At 32.5% G+C, this 18,807-nt stretch overlaps 1 protein-coding gene across 1 annotated transcript in view; it reads right to left on the minus strand.

Annotated features, from left to right (window-relative positions):
* LOC119631854 (zinc finger and SCAN domain-containing protein 31) overlaps positions 1-848 on the minus strand; it is a 13,359-nt gene extending 12,511 nt beyond the window's left edge. The window contains exon 1 of the mRNA XM_038024386.1: positions 66-848. Within this exon, the coding sequence (XP_037880314.1) occupies positions 66-368 (303 nt within the window). The 5' untranslated portion in view covers positions 369-848. The remainder of the gene's footprint in view (positions 1-65) is intronic.
* Between the last annotated feature and the right edge of the window lie 17,959 nt (positions 849-18,807).

The raw sequence follows: 18,807 nt of genomic DNA on the forward strand, positions 1-18,807 counted from the left end.
TTATTATTATTATTATTATTATTATTATTATTATTATTATTATTATTGGTATCAGTATTATTAGCGATCGCAGATGAAAGTGAATTGTTTAAGACGTTGTCCCCGACCACATCAATTTCTTCGTCTTCATCGACAACATCGTGACGACTATTCAATTCATTAATGGATTCCTTTTTCTCAAGCACTTGTCCAGTTAACTCCGTTGCCGAGTCACTGATTGCAGTAGAAGTTAAACCAGAATTACTACTACTACCGTTGACGTTGTTAGCAGTGCCAGTGTTAATAATTGGGCTGGTATTAATTTTCTCCTCAGCACGATCTGGCCAAGGATAGGCTTTCCATTTTTTTGCCATTAAACAGCGGGGCATATTAACGGATAAATATTACGAAACTTAATGGCAAAAAGTGAAAGTAAACAGGAACAGGAACAGGAACAGGAATAGGAACAGGAAAAAGAGAATGATGCAAGTAAAAATCCGTAACCAAATAAAAATGCTTTCATATATCAAAGGATAGACTTTGAATTATAGCCGAGTTTAATTTCGTACGAGCTTAGATTAAATGAAAATATTGATGCAAACACGTGTTGAAATATATAAATTCAAGACTGATTGTTAAGAGTTTGTTCAGTTTAAGTTTCAGTTTAAGTATAGGGCTCGTCGAAATTTTTTGGTTTAGTGTTTTTTTTTTTAATGTACTTTCATTATTGAATCGAATGTGTGTTTGTGGCTTTCTATTAATCTCTCTGCGTGCATATACGTGTAGGTGTTGTTTCGAAAGTTTTTAAAACATATTACATTTATCTGCTTTAATATATGATTGTGTTTTGTTTATCTTTTCATTTTATTTTTTTATTTTTTATTTTTTTCTTTTCTTTTATAATTTGTTGTAAAACACTTTATTTTTTATTCTTTGTATTATTGGTTAAAATACTTGGGTAACGAAGTGGCATTGCACTGCGATTGCATTTGCAACGTTATCGATTTTTTTTATACTTTTTTCGTCTTCCGGCTAGCACTCAGAAACTATTTAAGTTTGCTGTAATATCTTGTTGCAGTTGTTGCTGTTGTTATTTGTGTTGGTGTTGTTGTTTGCACTTTCTTCATTTGTAAATTTATATGGACGTTTAATGTATATGTATATATATATATATATATATATATATATATATCGATATATATATATATATGTCTATTATATAATATATATACATATGGCTATGTATATCCACACATACACTCATATATACAGTTTATATATATATATATATATATATATATATATATTTATATACAAATGTGATATCAATATGTATATATCAATATGTATATATATATCTATATGTATATATACACATATATATCTACACATATATGTATATGTATATATATGTTATATTTATAGGTATATATGTGTTTACATAAAATTGTATGGCTGTGTTTTTTAATTTCAACCTTTTTTTTTCAATTTTTTATTTTGTATTTATTATTAAAAAAAATAATATACGTTCGATAAAACCGGAAAAACTAACATAAACATTACGTGACGTTTAAAATTTAAATATCAACAATTTCTATTCCGTTCTTTCAACTTACTTAGTTATTTATTTTTACCTCTTACTGTTGTTATTGTTGTAATGATTTTTATTAATTTTCGCGAATTTTTTTGTGTTTTTTTTTGTTTTTTTTGTTTTTTTTTTTTTTGATTTATTTTTATTCGAAATTAATTTTAACTTAAATCGTTTGAAGTTGAAATTTGTCAGAAAAAAAATTATATTTAGTGAAAATTTGATTGTTGTAGGGAAATGAAAACTGAAGGATCCGTTCAAAGAGAATATATTATATAATAGAGAGAGAATAGAAATGCGAACCGAACGTAAGCAACCCTTGGAGGTTAATGAAAACACCAACTGCCAGTAGCTGGCCTTATATAGCTGTCTACTCTTAAATCATGTGCAGGAACACTCAACTACCCCCTGTTTAAAAATCCGTTTACGAAATGGAATTGAAACCTCGTTCTCTGAATTTAGAGAAAAAAAAACTACCCTTAACCGTTAAAATATACTTGTACGGCGAATTGGATACATATAATTGGCTTATGTGTGTGCCCGTCACTGTGTGTTCATATATTTCGCTCCGAAAAATCGTGCTTTTTATTGAAATCGTTATTGTTCTTGCTCTTATTATCGTTGTTATTATTATTATTGTTGTTGTTGTTATTGCGGCTATTACTGCTACGTTGATAATCACACTGTTGCTGCTTCATATAAGAAACAGTTGTTGCTCGTTAATGCCTGTTGGTCGTATGACTCTCAGTAACAAGCATGAGCAGAGAGTTGTATGTGCAACAATATGAAATATGAAACACTTTATATATCATACGGTTTAAATGCCAAATAAGCAACAATCAGGAAGTCGTAGAGTATATTAGTGTTAATTCTTTACGTTCCATCGGGAGAAACCGAAGAGCAATGTGATAGCAACAGTAGTAGTAAAGCACATGCACACCTTACATTAAGGATGAGAGAGGTTGTCTTAACCTTTGTGAGTATCTCTGTTCTCTACGCTATTGAAATACATATGCGTTTCATTTTTAATGCTTACAAGTGGAAATTGTTGCATTTCTATGCTTACGAATTGTAAGGGTACGAGGCAAAGCGGTTAGTCTTTAGTCAATGAATGTTTTTTCCCCCCAAGATTCATTGCTAGATCGTTTCGCAAAAATAACAACAAAAACAGCGACAAGACACACGAGCTAGCATGTATTTCGTTTATATTACTAACGGGACTAAAAACTTTAGATTTCCTATAAACGAGTGCCACACAAAAGAAATTTTTTGTTCTCCATTCTTAAATAAGCACTCATGGCATTAGCCAAATATTTTAATGTAAAAGGGTAGAGAAACATAATGAGAACTGTGTGAAACACTTAAAGTAATGTTCGTATACACTCCTATCAGCTCTCGCCCGCTTATCATCATCAAAGGAAATCCCCTAAAGGAATTAAATACAACACTTGAGATTTCTTAACGTTAACACGACATGCAATTAAAGCTTAGCCAACAGCATTAACGTCTATGTTGCTGTTGGTGTTTGCGACCAAATTTCTTTTATACTTTTGCGCCCGCTATACTCTGCACCTTATTTATGAGCGTTCCATGCATAATATTGTAACTTAATAATTTATTAGGAAAATTCTAAGGAAACTGTTGCTTGCATGTTATACTTGCTTGCTGCTGCTGCTATCACTGCTGTTGCGCATTGCTTTTTTCATCACCAAAAACATTGCTGAAATCATGCAACATTTAAATTAAATGTACTCTTTTTCTTAAACGTTTTTTGCCTTTTTTTTATTTTTTTTTTTTTTAGTTTTTTCCTATTTCTTGTGCTTCTCACTTTTCTTTTCTTAACCACCTTTTTAGGATTGTTGCTTTAAAATAAAGTTTAAAAAGTAAAGTGAAACCTTTTCTTTTCCCTTTGGTGAAACTTAAAACATTGCATAAAGCTTAAAAGATTTTCCAACGCATCCAAGCAAACTTAGAAAACTTTTTTTGGTTTTTTTTTTTTTTTTCTTTTTCTGCCGCTGTTTCTTCCACGATACGATGTCTTTTTTGCTTTTTACAACTTTATTCGAAAACATTGTTCATATTTTCCTTGCCTTTTTTTTTTTATTCATTTCATTTCTTGTTGTCATGTTTTAACTCTTGGGAATCTTAGCATAGTGTTGTATTTTGTTTTGTTTTGGAACAGTTTAAAAAAATACAAAAAACCGGTAAAGAAAAGAAATTCGCACTTTTTTTTTATAAAGATTATAAGCGGGCGAACCAAGAAATGAGGAGGGCGGGTATAATATCGCAGCGGATTTATATGTGAATTACTATAGTAAGTAAGAAAAAGAAAAGAATTTTATTTTCCTATTTTTTAGCAGTTAGTTGTGTTGGCAACGATTAAACGGGTTTGAATATTTCTTTACTAAATAAATTTTTGAAAAAAGTTTTGCTTACGAAACATTTAACGTCAGCAATATTAAGCTTAAGCTAGTGCAACTTATTGCAAGTGATAAATTACCATTATGCCCATGTACTCGATTAATCGCCCGATTCGCCATCCTTCTATTATCACTTTGGATAATACAGTTTCGTCACTTTGCGAAATACTTCAAAATTGCTTAGCCCTAAAATCCAAGAACTGCTATCCGAGATACTAATTTCAACATATATAACACTATCAAACATTTCCAAACTTCCAAAGATTATTAGCTTTTGTGAATATACTTGATGACGGTTTTCCATTTTAATTTTTTGCACTTAATTTGATCAGTCTGTCTTTGAGGATTTTCGATGTCCTCGTCGGGTAGCTGAACCAAATTGCAGATCAATACCCGAGTTATAAATTGTTCACAAGGAAAGTCCGGTTATCTTGATTTAGACTTTTTTTATTTTTGGTTTACCAGACACGAGCCCCGAGACTAAGTAGGCGACAAATGATTTTTTGGTGCAAAACTCGCCTTTACTCATTATTTAAATGAAATATTTCCCCTTGGAGCATGCTTTCTATATTTGCAGACGGAAAATAGCCGCTGGAGATGCGTCAATACGCCTCCTGAAATACGAACGTCATAGACTTACTGATCGACTATTGCTTTCATGATAGCTATGCGCGCGTTTCACCGGTTCCTTCCTAATCAGCCCACTGTTCATTCGATGCAGGTCTAGAGTAGTAGAGCCGTGTTTCATCTAATGCCACATACCGCATAGAAAATGTTTGAAGATTCACTAAATCTATCTGGGAAATTGACGGATGGCGATGGAGCTAGTGGTATGATATCAGCCAGTTCTTGCAATTTCATCTCTCGATTATTGAAAATAGTTTTCGATTGCGGTGCGGCCAACAGCCAATTGCTGTTTTCATAGTAGAAAAACTATAGTAAGATCTTTCAAGGCCAATTCTGAGTTTGAACGGCATTTCTGCCTATCTAAAAACAATGAACTCATGAAATTCGGATTTTTTCATTGTCTTTCAAATACCGTATGTAGCGGCACTAAAACCTCTATAACTCGTAAGCAAACGATCGAAATAACACGAAATTTTAATAGGCGATGATTGGCATTATCCAAAACAGTATGAATTTTTTCAAAATATCCGCCAGGACGAGCGTTACTCAATAATGTGATACTAAGGCTATGTATCTGCGTATTTATCCATGCGATTAATGAATACTTCTTTAAAAATGACGCGTTATTTACGATAATACAAAAATATTTGCCCTTTAAAATATTCACCAACTTTCCCCCTTTTTACGCCAATGATGGAAAAACCTTAGTTTCAATTCCACAATTCAAATAAACTGTTTCTCTCTTTAAAACGTGCGATATTGATTAATTAGATCAATAGGCTCTGATTTTACAATATTTTTTATTTGCTTAAGCCATTGCGCATCAATAAATTAGGATGGGACAGAGATTGCATAGTCTACAAGGAAAGTTTCTTTCTTTCTTTCTTAATGAGCTAAATTCGACCACCATGTTATGCATCTAAACGGTCCATATGTAATTCGCAATCCTACATTTTGGCAGCCGTATCAAACGACATTATCATGAATTAACGCCTTTTCAGTATAAAAATTTAATTTTCATACATTCACGGGACTTTTCTTCTTTTATTTTTATTTATTTTTTTTTTGAAACAGTGAAGCCAATATTCTGCTAACGTAAAAGCTCAAAAAATGCAGTTCGAAGACCCAATATTGGACTAAAAACAAGATTGAAATAAAGGCAGAGGCTTCATCCAGTCATTAATCTTTTTTTGTTATATTTCTACCCACTGTGTCTCTCTCTCTCTCTCTCTCTCTCTCTCTCTCTCTCTCTCTCTCTCTCTCTCTCTCTCTCTCTCCCTCTCTCTAATTTCCGATATCTACATATTGGTTTATCTCCCTGTTTGTAACACCAATTATCCGCCAGTTAGTTCGTTTGCTGCATTTGCGCTATGATTTGCATTAAAATTGCGAGGAAATATTTTCATCATTTTTTTTGTAAGACATAATCGGAGAAGAATAGCAGCCAACGACATATGCGATTACGTACATTTATCATATGTTTGTTTTTCGCAAAATTGATTTATGCAGCCTTGAATTTAGTTAATAAATCTTTTAGATATGGGAAATAGTTAACTAAGATCCGGTGCACCTAACACGTTCTTTCTATTTTACTCTATTTACAAATTCAATGTTCTTTTCCTTGTTTTGTTGTTGTTGTTGTTGTTGTTACGCTTTAAACATTAAACTTGCAAAACTATCGATTGCTGCCTAATGCTTTTATCGATCGAAGAGCGAACAACTCATATATATATATATATATATATATATATATATATACATATATATATAAACACATATTTATGCATATAAACATATATGTATCCATATATAAATACACATATCCGTATATGTGCTTGTATTCAACCTAGTCAGGAAATTTTTGCACTCCTCAAACTGTCAGGCGAACAAACATTAAAGGCTTTCTCTACTTTTGCTGCATTGTAAAGTAGATTGCAAGTCATTTTTTATATACTACTGCTTGCTGTTGTTCTTAGTCTTCTTTTGCTTCTTGCTTTTCCAGAACTTTTCGGAGAAAAGACACATGCGATGTAAAAAAAGCCAACAATAAAATGCAAGATGATAGGACGAAGAAAAAGATATAATATTTATATAATATATAAATCTATATACTTATATGCACATAGGTGTGCATATATCTATACATATATACATATATATACATATATATACATAAACGTATATGCATGTTAAATACAAACAAACATATAATATATATATATATATATATATATAAATTGTTGGAACTCAATCACGAAAAAGTAAATCGTGTCTTCAAATCGTGTTTTACTTCTATAGTTTGTATCGCTTTTAGTACATCATCAAAAAAGCAACAGTAAAGCCCTTAAAAATTTCGTATAGATGGATGGTATGGATAGGATAGATAGCTTGGTTGGTTAGATGAATGTTTTTCGGTTTGGATGAAATGTGGATGGATCCTAAAAACATACATAAGAAACAAACTGACAATCCTACCAACAAACAAAATAAAAAGAAGATAAAAAAAAAAAAAAAAAAAGAAAAAAAAAGAACAAATTCTATATTCAGGACAACAGTTGAGAGAAATTACTTGGCATTTAGCCAACAAAATTTCTGCTTGCTGCTATATTATTTTCTGTTTTTATACAGCCTTTGCCTTCTTTTTCGTCTTCAGCCCGCCTATCATAGTGACGGGCCATCATACTCTAAAAATCCATATTTAAGATTAAAAGAATTTGAAGACAACCTAAGGTTGGTTTCAAAAAACGAAACAACAACATACGTTCACATGCACAAATTGTAACAACAAGAGCAACAATAACGGAAAGTTGTTTGCTTTCGTGTGCATCATACATTTTTGTTTTTTTTTTTTTTTGATTGTTAAAAAGTTACAAAGTTTTCTAGGATAGATTTTTATTATTATTATTGGCGTTGTTGTTGTTATTATTATAAATTTTCAAATAATTTCAAGGGTTTGCATTAAAATGAAGCACAGTAGTTTTCACTTAACTAAGCAGTTCATATATTGCTATATATCATATCGGACAATATGTAGATTGCGTAGGTATTTCCCCGAGCATGACTGCAAAAATTGAATGAACAAAAAAAAACTTAAATAGAACATAAAGGGACAATATTTTATAGACTACATTATAGTAATTCTATTGACCGAAGAGAAAAAAAAAGTCACTTACGAAATTTTTACATACAATAACAATTTTTATGTTGAGAGATTGAGTAGAAAAACTTAAGCAGAAAAAATCCATTCAATGCTTATTATTAACAGCACCTGTCGTTGAATCCTTTTGAAGGCAATAAAGGTTGCCATTAATTTAATCCAGTTACTTAGAAAATAAGTGAAACACTTACGGGATATGTAAACGATATGACGTCTACCAATGTATGCATATATATATATATATATATATATATATCTGTTACCTGTACCTCAGCAAGTCTGTATTATTTATCGGCGTAAAATGAGGAAGTGATAGAAGGGTGAAGCTTGCCATATAAAGATTGTGTGAGTTCAGGATCGAAAATTAGCTTGATAGGAAGAAATCTGCATCGTAACTTAAGATTGTTAACAAGTATTATTGATATAATATTTAATGCAAATATCCACAAAGATGATTTTGCACTTTTTGCACTTTGGGAAGTACAAATGATAAAGTGTAATGCATCCTTTAATAATCACTGCAGAGAAATATATATGAGACATACACGTTAAATGTGTTATATACATTTGCAATTCATCGCAGCGGGTGGAGAAAAGGACAAAATGAAAGTCAATAGGGGTTCTAACAAACGAAGAGCGCCAATTGTCATCAATTCCCGCGAAGTAATATCTGCCGATGGTCCTGCGGGGGATAATGGTGGAAGAGTTTTGTATGGCAGGTTAGCAGTATCCTTCGAGGATTTTTACTTCCAGCTCGCACACCGAAGCACACACACATACACACAAACACGATTCTTTCGTTTGTTCAATTTCTTTGAGGTTAGAATACACCAGCGAAATATTGTTGCTCCTCGCTGGCGCTGGCATAGCTGCCGAACTGTTCAAAAATGATTTTAATTGTAACTTGGATTACGGATTGGGGCTGACATTCTTATAGCGTATAAATGTTTTACTGAATTATGTTATGAATATATTCGTGAATGGTCAAATTGAATAATTGCAATATCTTTGCATTGACTTGTATAAATTAATACATTTATTTTGACGTTACGTCAGGTTGAGGTGACCTTTCAGAACGTAGTGCATTCTTCATATCGAAATTATCGGAAAGTAGTTTTGCAAATCAGTGTTGATACTGTCGGTTCTATCAATGCAGAAAAGTATGCTTTCGACGTTCCGTCTTAGATTACGACCAATCTTTTTACACATACCGCTTCACTTCGCAATTAGAATTACTCCGTAAGACCAAATGTAGACAAAAGTGATAACATTCCCTTTTTAAATCTGTTTTATATTTTGAACTTTTAATTTCTTCCTTAAAAAGGATTTTAATTAAATTTCTATTGCCATTTAGATTAGAGTGTGCAAATAAATTGTTTATAATTCGATGTTAAGAAAACTGTTATCGCCTATATACCTTCGTTAATACTTATTACTATTAAGGAAATTCATTTTGCATATTTACAGCAACGAATCAATCAAGTGCTTTAGTATTAAAAAAAAAAAAAAAAAAAAAATTCAAAATCTAAAGTAAATCGAATCGATTTGTGAAGCGCAGCGTTCATATCATCTGTCAAAATATATATTAGCAATGCGGCCTAAGCGTAAAGTGGGCTGTGAAAAAAAATGCAATTAAGACCTTCAAGCCAGTGTGCCCGCAAACACCTCCACACTAAGTACAGAACTGAAATATTTTTAATATAAATGAATGCAAGTTTTTCCATTGCTATTTCATTTGGCAAAATATGAACATGTTCCTCACGATAATAAATTGTAAAAATTTTATTTTTACATCTCGGCTGAAAAGTGAAAAATCACTGTTTACACATCCTACAATTTGGTCATACAATAATAAATATATGCACAGTAACTATGTATGATAACTATTTAATTTTTGCATAAGTTTCAAGTCGAAGTCTTACTCGGTTATAAATATTCGCTATAATCGCCTCGATTAACCACAAATCATTGACCATTTTGTAAAGAAGCGTTAATAACTACACTCAATGTTGCAAAGATCTGCAGCTGAATTTATGGGCGCCGGCGATGATAATCGATTTGATATGGCTTCGACAAAGCGATCAGGCAAGCAACCAAATTACGCGAAATAAAGTTCTGAGTCAAATTTTATTTCGCCTTAACGTTGCTCCTTTCACTTTTAGTTCAGTAAAAGTTGCAAACTCTGAGCTAATAAATAAGTATTCAGTGCTGGAACATCGAGGAAATGCCTCTTTTTTCCATTTTATTTCTCTACATCTTCTTAAACATGCTGTGCTATGTGAAAAGTAAATCAATTAAGCGTAAACTACTGTACGCATAAGCGTTCTTTCGTGAAAAAAAAAGATAGTTTTTAAAGTGGCTAAACAATCGAAAGCACGAAAGTGGAAAAAGGCAAAAAGATGTAGGAAAGCTCTAGCGGAGAGCACAAGGTTGTCAAAAATAACTTTAATTCATAATAGTTTCAAGTAAGTCGTTTGCTCATGATTATAATTTTCTTAAAGTAATATTACTGAATTAGAAAATGAACAACAACAATAGCTGCATAGATATTTGCGAAAGTGCAGTAAAATGAAAGTGTAAAAACGATATCAGTACAATTTTTCTGACATTGTTTTGTTTCGTTCGCGTCGATAGATGAATTTCACAAGAAAAGTAAAAATTAACCAAAGCAACTTCTTCTTGTTCAACTAATAGGAGATCAAAAAGCAGGGCCATAAACTCTTACATACCCAAATCGTGTTCGAGTTTGAGAAAGCAAAAAAAAAAATAAAAATAAAAAAAAAAAAATATATACTGTGTTGCATTCATTCATTCATTCATTCATTCATTCATTCATTCATTCATTCATTCATACATTCATACATTCATACATTCATTTGATGAACACACGCATTCGCTGGCTTGTAAACCGCCGGCAGTCATGCTTTGATACATTTTTTTTTTTTTTTTTACAAATGCTCGTGTTTCTGTAACAATTTGTTGATTTTCGATGCAATTTTAATTCTGCCGAACCATTCCGCTCTTTTTATACACTTTTGTATTTTTATGTTTTTTTTTTTTTTTTTTTTTTGTTTTTTCTCTCCTTTACAGTGTTATACTGTTTTCAAAACTGACGAATCGACCCGCCATGCAACCATTAATAAAAAACGGTTTTTATTCATTGCTCGAAACGTAAACCAAAAAAATAAAAAATTAAATAAAAAATAAAAAAAGCATATAAAATAAAAATAGTGCATAAAAATCAAAAAAGGACGTTGTTGCTGATGATGATGTTGCTGGTTGTTGGGCGAATTGCATTTGCATGTAAAGCTTTTGTGTATTCCTCTGCGTCCGTGTGTGCACTCGCTTGAGTATAAGTGGAAGGCAATTTTTATGAATTATTCAAAGGGCAAATAACGAAATTCATTTGAACGCCTTTGTTCAACTAAATGGTTTGATTTTACACTAAAATGTATATTGCAGTGCGAGGTAACGGCGTATTTGTGTATCTTTCTCTTCGCTTTTATTACTTTTTTTGTTTACTTTTTATTCCTCTTTCTTTCTTTTTTTATTCTTTTGTTCTTAATACATAATTGATATTGATTAGAACAGCAATTTTAAATTTGTAGTAAACTTTTTAAATGGTTGTGTTTAGTAAGCGATATCAAAGAACCAGACGATAAACATTGTCAATTAGAATTTAAAAAAACAAAGCCTCGAACTAATCTTTTGATACCCACTACATATATTGTTACAATGTTACGATAATTAAGTGTTCCCCTTATATATATATATACTAATTCTATATATATGTATATATATATTGTTCATATATGAATTTAAAGAATTAGGATGAGAATGGCAGTCAATTTTTTCCTACTTGTCCATTAAAGTTATGAATTTTAATAAATTACTTCGGATCATCTTACGAACATCCTATCTTTTGCAATAACGAAGCCATTTACGTAATACATACTTTTATGCCTTTGCTCGACAACTTTCGTACTGATAAGGAATACATATATGTATATGTATATAGGCCTTTAGACATACAAGTTTTACAAAAGGTACAACAATAAAATCCATTAATGTTGGCGAAAAGGGACTTGGGAACTTTTGCAACGGGTTGATTGAAAATTGATTCATCGTGCAGGCTGTTCAACTGTTTCTGAAGTTAAACACGAATGTGAATACGCCTTATTCCAGGATGGTCGACAGCACGTGGAGTAATACGAAGCGTCACCTCTGTGAGGTCAAACCATGTCATGTAAGTTCATTCACTGTTCCTAAAGTGCTAGAATGATGACATAAGTGCGGACCATTTTCTTCCCTCTGTGCAAAATGAAACCTCTCTGATACGCGAAATTAAATCAACACTTGCACGGTTCTAGAGTAAACAAAGCCTCCACGAAGCTCAGCGGTTGGGTTTTCTCAATTGTCAGAACGCTGCCAGACCTTTTCGTGCTCTGACTTTTCAATCGTCTCATTTTCAATCCGTATGAAATAATTTAGAAAGCATTTACATACGTCCTTACGTAGCTTTTCCGTATATTTTCGGAAGATCATAGTTTGTCATCTTACCCCATAGAATTTCACGATCCGCGAAGAAGTACCGACGCGGCGCGGCTTATACCATCTTCTCAGCCAACATGTGCTTGACCGTAATTAAACGTTGCTCTGTAGTGACAGGACTATGAGAAGAACTTTTTCCGATACAACCCTCGATACGTATGCCTGTTGAATGTGTTTTGTATTAAAGACACTCCTAACCAAATTTTGTAATTATTCGCTACGTCGCTGCAATCGCTTAGTAAAATTATGTGAAATATCTCATCATTGCTTCTATGTTTGTGTCAAAACGCAATATTATTTTCATTGTTGTACTTATGTTTTTGTTTTTTCCTGCTATGAAAACAATCTCCGTTGTTTATACCGATTTGAGTTTCTTCATCAGACAATTATAGCTTCGCTATAACGGAGAACGAAGTTTTGTAAAAAATCAAAGTAATTTGCAAGATTATTGAAAATTCATAGCGCGCCAACATTAGTGATAGATGTAAATAAGTTGACTTTATACGAAAATTATAGTGAACAATGCGTGATATTTCTGTAGACCAGAAAAGACCAAAGGCCAAAAGCAACGTTTAGTTTTTCTACTCAAGTTTGGTAAACTTCAACATTCCGATAAGGAACGACCGAAAAATAGATAAACGAATGGATAGAGAGATAGTGCTCCATTTACTGAGAATCTTATTGCTATCAAGAATCGGCGACTATGAAATCGGCGTAACCGACCTCAATTTCTAATCCGTGAGACTTTATATTAATTATGATTTGCGCGTAACAGCAGTTATAGTGAACATTTGATCGATAAAAGCGTTGTCAACCACTTCTTTCTTTTACCCTGATCATCATCGTGCTTATGCACCTATAAGAGATATTCATTCTTTGGATGACATGTATATTTCATATTAAATATTATTATATGCTGTAGACGAAACAACGAGCTCAGCATATGCTCGTGGACATAGAAATGGATCATTCCCACGCACAAACTCTTTGGCTTTCGTTACATTCGAAGGAACAAAGAAGAATTTCAATTTTGCCAGATTATTATTAAAGGCAGATATATATCAAATAATAAACTCTTTTCGAATATAATATAACATATGACACAGGAGTCCTTTTTACTGAATCGCCACCATCTCAACGCTGCTGTAATTGGTAAAAAGCTGTGTGTAAATATTACCTAAATTTACTGCTAAAGGTTTTTTTAACTCGTTGAAGATTCACCAACACTTTCTAAAAAGCTTCCTGTTCACTTATTTGCGCCCCGCTTTGCCCTCTTCGCTCCCGCTGACTCTCGTTTACACACAAATACAATGTAGTCGAGTAGCCGTCCGTCTTACCATTGCAAGAACTATGAGTGTAACTAGTCTCAAATCTCATAAAAAGTCTTTTGTTCTTTCCTTTCTCTTTTGTATTAGCCATTCAATGGATGTCCCCTGTAAATGTTGGTACAATCGTAGTCGGGAAAGATTATAATATAGATACGAAGATCAAGAGTAAGCTGATTTTATATATTTCCACTTATTTCTAGATTTTATATGGAAAGACGAAAAAACTCGGTTCTATTCGTTTATTCTTTGTGTAAATTTGAAATGAGAAAAATTCACCTTTTTATACCACCTTGTAGAACAAGTGGCGTAGAGTATATGCAATGCCCAGGAGGATTTCAGATAGACTAATCTTTTACTATAACGGTCGATCTAAGTTTGTCCGTCTATCTGTCTGCCTTGTTTGCTTGTGTTCAAAATTGCCGGCCGCAATTTTTGAAATATTTTGGAAAAATTTCATACACAAAAAGGAATCAACTTGAAAATGTAAGCATTAGGAACGGCGGAAAGGATCGTTGTAGTTAGGCGGACAGTGCGGTTTACGATTATCGATAGATTGTAGCAGCAATGTGTTGACCGGTATGCGGAATAGTCCGGGACGGGACGGCAAAAAGACCTGTAAAGCGAATGTAATGCTGCTAAAGTGCTTGGTCGATAGGCAAGACTGTTTTATTTCCGTAGAATGCTTGCGCTTCGCGCACCCACGTGCACATATCCACGTGCAAAATCCTTGGGATAGGGAAACAGCGCTATCCAACTGTACCGACCCAACCTATCACATTTTGATATGAACGTCTCATACCACGTACTAACTATAAAAATGTTAAATTCTTAATATTAGTTATTCTTGGAAGAGTTTGCAGCTATAATATTACAAACAAACGTTTATTTGTCATGAAGATAATCGTATTAACATATTTGTTGGTTATTTCTTATGGCGATAGCCTCTATCGACGGATAAGCTTTCCTGTATATTGCCAGCATTTGCATAAGTATGCAGTGTGTATAATAAACTTTTGTTTTAATGATTTCTTATCTGCAAAAGAATAAAATCACAATTAAAAATCCTTTTAAGACCATCTTTATGAAACGATAATAAGGATGGTATGTTCGCGTGCATGGTATATATGTGAAAGCAGCTACTTAGCGAGACACAATTTCATCTCTTGTTCATTCAATGAAAGTAAATTTGTATAAGGGCTCCACCATTTAATGATTATAACGTCTGCATATTTTGCGTTAAACGCCTTCCTTTTAAACAGACTAAAGGTAATTTCCGGACATTTGCCAAACAGCCAAACTCGAAAAGCAGAAATGGAAGTAAGAATTAGCGCAAAAATACTGACAAAAAAAAAAGAAAACAAAACAAACAAAAACAAAATCAAGGTTGCTGAACTCCCCTCCCGTAAAAATAAGGAAAAAAAAAAAAAAAAAAAAATTTTGTAAGAAAAAAATCTTGCAAACATTTTCAAACAAAACACAAAATAGTAGATATTTAGCAAAAAGCTTTTTTTCTTTTTTTGTTATTATAGACAGACGATAACAACAACGGCAACAACGACGACAACGCAAACGGCAGTTGTGATCTAATCAAAAGCAATGACTCATGCAACAATTGGTTCCACATACATTAACTTTTTTATACACACATATATATATATATATATATATATATATATATAGATATCCGTGTGTATGTGTAGATGTGTGTGAATTTTCAAGGAATTTCCGCAACAAATGTTCGCACCAGTATTTGAAGCAACGGAATCAGTGCAAATTATTGCGAACGATTAAGATCTAATGGTCGGCCGATGCGAAAGTTATGCTAAGGCGAACACATGCACAGCGGCACACATACGTTATTTATGCTTACAGCTGATATATAATACAATATTAAATACATAGATATTAACTGGTGAGGACAATGAAAATGTTCGCATTTATGGTGGTGCAGTCTCTGATAATGATTTGTGTCGCCGTTTAAGACACGTGCAGGAAATAGCCGGGCAATGTGTTGCTTACAATCGTACAGAGATCAGATCAACGTATCAAACTTTCTTGCTTGCTTGCATTTAATGCGAAAAACCACAAGTAGCCAAAATCATATTAAGGATAAATAAGAATAAAAAATAAAAAAAAAAAAAAAGACTAGAACGAAAAATTCATTTAGAATATCTTTTGACTTTCAGGGATAAACGTACTATTAACCAATTTATGAAAACATTAACGCGTGCAAGCTAGCCAGTGATGGATATGATTTTTCCAAATGAGCGTAAAGATTAAAATTTCATAACTTTGTGTCATATAATATTACGTTAAACAGAGATCGTCACAATACATATAAATAAAGGCTCATAAACTAAAATTTTGTAATCGGAGTCCTGTTCTTATGTTCGTTTATTACTGAAATAATGTAACAGAAAAAGCATAAATTAGTTCCAAACGAAAGCATAACAGACGGAATTAAGGAAGTTCGAAGCGAAGCACGTGCTACTCCACCACCTTATGTGCATTACCATTCAATAAACGGCCGACGATAAGGGATGTAAGATATGACTAAAAACCAAAACGCACCTTTTTTTTATCAAGTGATTTAGTATTTGGTTTTAGACTGAATATGAAAAATGATCCAAAAACAGGATCAGTTTTTTTTTTTTTTTTGTCTTCTTTTTTTTTTTTTAATAAAGCTTGAAAATTATTTATAAATAAGTCACGTTGTCTACAACAAACCAAAATAAGGATCAGACTTGCGTAGCCATTGTAAGCAGCCACTAAAGCATTAAGAAAAGTACCTTTAAATTAAAAAAAAAAGAAAACAAATAAATAAATAAATAAAGCTAGGGTGGTGGATTTTTTATAGACTCACTTACACTACATTTACGCAAACCTATGCATTTATTCTTTTACACACCTATATATATACATGTACATATGATAGCCAGTAGAGCATATAACGCTTGCACACAAAACTTGTTTTAATTTATTAATAATAATAAAACGAGAAACGTATATATGCGAAGGGTTTAAAATACTTATGCACATTTATGGCATAAAGCAATTTTTCTTTTTCATTGTTATTCCTTTCTTTCTTTTTTGTGGGTTGGTAAACAAATTTTTGGTGTTGACGCGTGCCTCATTCGAACATATGGTGGTGGTAGGTCAGTCATGGCTATGGAACCTAATTTAGTTTGCAATACTTCTTAAACAACTAATACGGCACGTTAGCACGGCTGTTAGTGTATGCTTGAATGCTTTAATAATTTCTTAATGAGTTCGGGACAGCGGCAAAGGTGGTAGCAGTGGACGTGATGATACTCGTAGTAGTAATTTCATAATCAACCATAAGTACAACTGCAACGAGGCGAATATATCAAATTTTCTCCTATATATGCCCATGCAAAAAAAAGGTTACAACATTTATACTTTCTTGATCAAATTCTTCTCAAGTCCCTAATGTATCACATTCGACGTTTAATTGGTCTATTCGAAGCAAAAAATTTTGCTAATATTGAAAGCGCATTATACATTCGTTGTAAGCTTCATTTATATTTAAAATTAAAACCGAATTCTTTTCTATAAAGATCTTTACTAACCAAGCGCATCAGCTTAAAAAAAAAAAAAAAAAAAAAAAAAAAATTTACATTAACTTGTCATTCCTCACCGAAACTACACAAACAAATGTATGAACATAATTTTCTGCCTTTCGGATCGATCATACACATTTCGGGTAGTTAGGTTTTCTGCGATTCTCTCTTCATAACTCCCCCCTAACTGTGTACCTTATGAGGTTTCCTTAAACGTAAAATGAAAACGTACAACGTGTTTTTTTTTTTTTTAAAATTTAGGATTTTTTTACTTTTTTGGTTATTTTTTTTAAAAGTTTCAAAATTTAAAATCTTTTTAAAACTTTTTTTTTAAATAATTAATAAAAAAAAAACAAAAAAAAAAAAAAAAAAAAAAAAAGCCTTAAAAATGTTTTGACAAGTCTTAACAATTATACAGATAGGACGTTAGGCCGACGTAATCTTACTTTTGAAAAGCCGAAATGAAGTTCGAAGCATGTGCTTAACGTAAGATAAATAAAGTTATTGTTTGCAGGCAAATCACATCATAGTCTGTGCGGTCAACCTATGAATGTATAACTCAGGTTTTTATATCTCTCAGAGTTGCAATAAATACTAACGTACAATGGGGTAAGCAAACGAAACAGTCCGTGTCACTAATTTTGGATTGTAACGACCGATAGGAAAGCATTAGAAGGTCGAAATTGAATCCACTTACACACGTTCAGCGTAAGCGAAAAAAAAACTGAAAAATGTTAAAAACGTATGCAGTACCAACTTACAAGGCATTAGATAGTTTACATAGTCGTTTGGAAAGAAGAAAGAGGAAAACTAGCAGCAGTATACGCCGTGCAAACAGAATACATACGCATATATCATCATAAGATATTGTACAGTTTTGGCCATTCGCTCCAACCCACCCGGTTACTAAACACATTTCAATTCGCGTTTTCAGGCTAAACCTTGATCATGCCAGCACATAAATGACGCAAGAACTCCTCGTAGAAGAAAAACACGAATTTTAAATATTATCATTAATAACAAACACAAGCCCTATAAATAAAACATCTATCTTGAAGCTAAAGACAAAACCTCGGGCTGTATAGTAGGATTGCCGTCATACGATCACCGATAACACGATTTTCGTTATTAAGATTTCGATAGCACAAGCTCGACCGGCACCATTCGTTAGCAGCATTAGCATTCGTTACATTTTCACTAGAAAAGCACGATTTCCAGAGGAACAATATCTAATAGTACGATATCTACCAGTACGATTTTGATAAGTAAAATGTATTTTTCGTTTGCATTCATTAAGAAGAGACTTTAAATTGATATAAAAGAAAATATAAAAATATTTATTAAGGGAGAGACTTTTACACATAAAAAATGTACATAAAAAATATGACATAAAAATAATTCTTTTATGCGTTTTCAGCAGAGAGCGAAAGCGTGACATCTCTTACAAAGCGATCGGTTTCGTTCGCAGGTCTTTCTTAGCAAGCCCGTTCAAGCTACAAGTGTGTAACCGGAATAACAGAAACAGAGACTTTGGGACAATATTAATTAAAGTGTAGTGCGCAAGTGCTTAATTATT

Source organism: Glossina fuscipes, unplaced genomic scaffold (genome assembly GCF_014805625.2).
Source record: "Glossina fuscipes isolate IAEA_lab_2018 unplaced genomic scaffold, Yale_Gfus_2 1, whole genome shotgun sequence".
NCBI classification, from domain to species: Eukaryota; Metazoa; Arthropoda; class Insecta; order Diptera; family Glossinidae; genus Glossina; species Glossina fuscipes.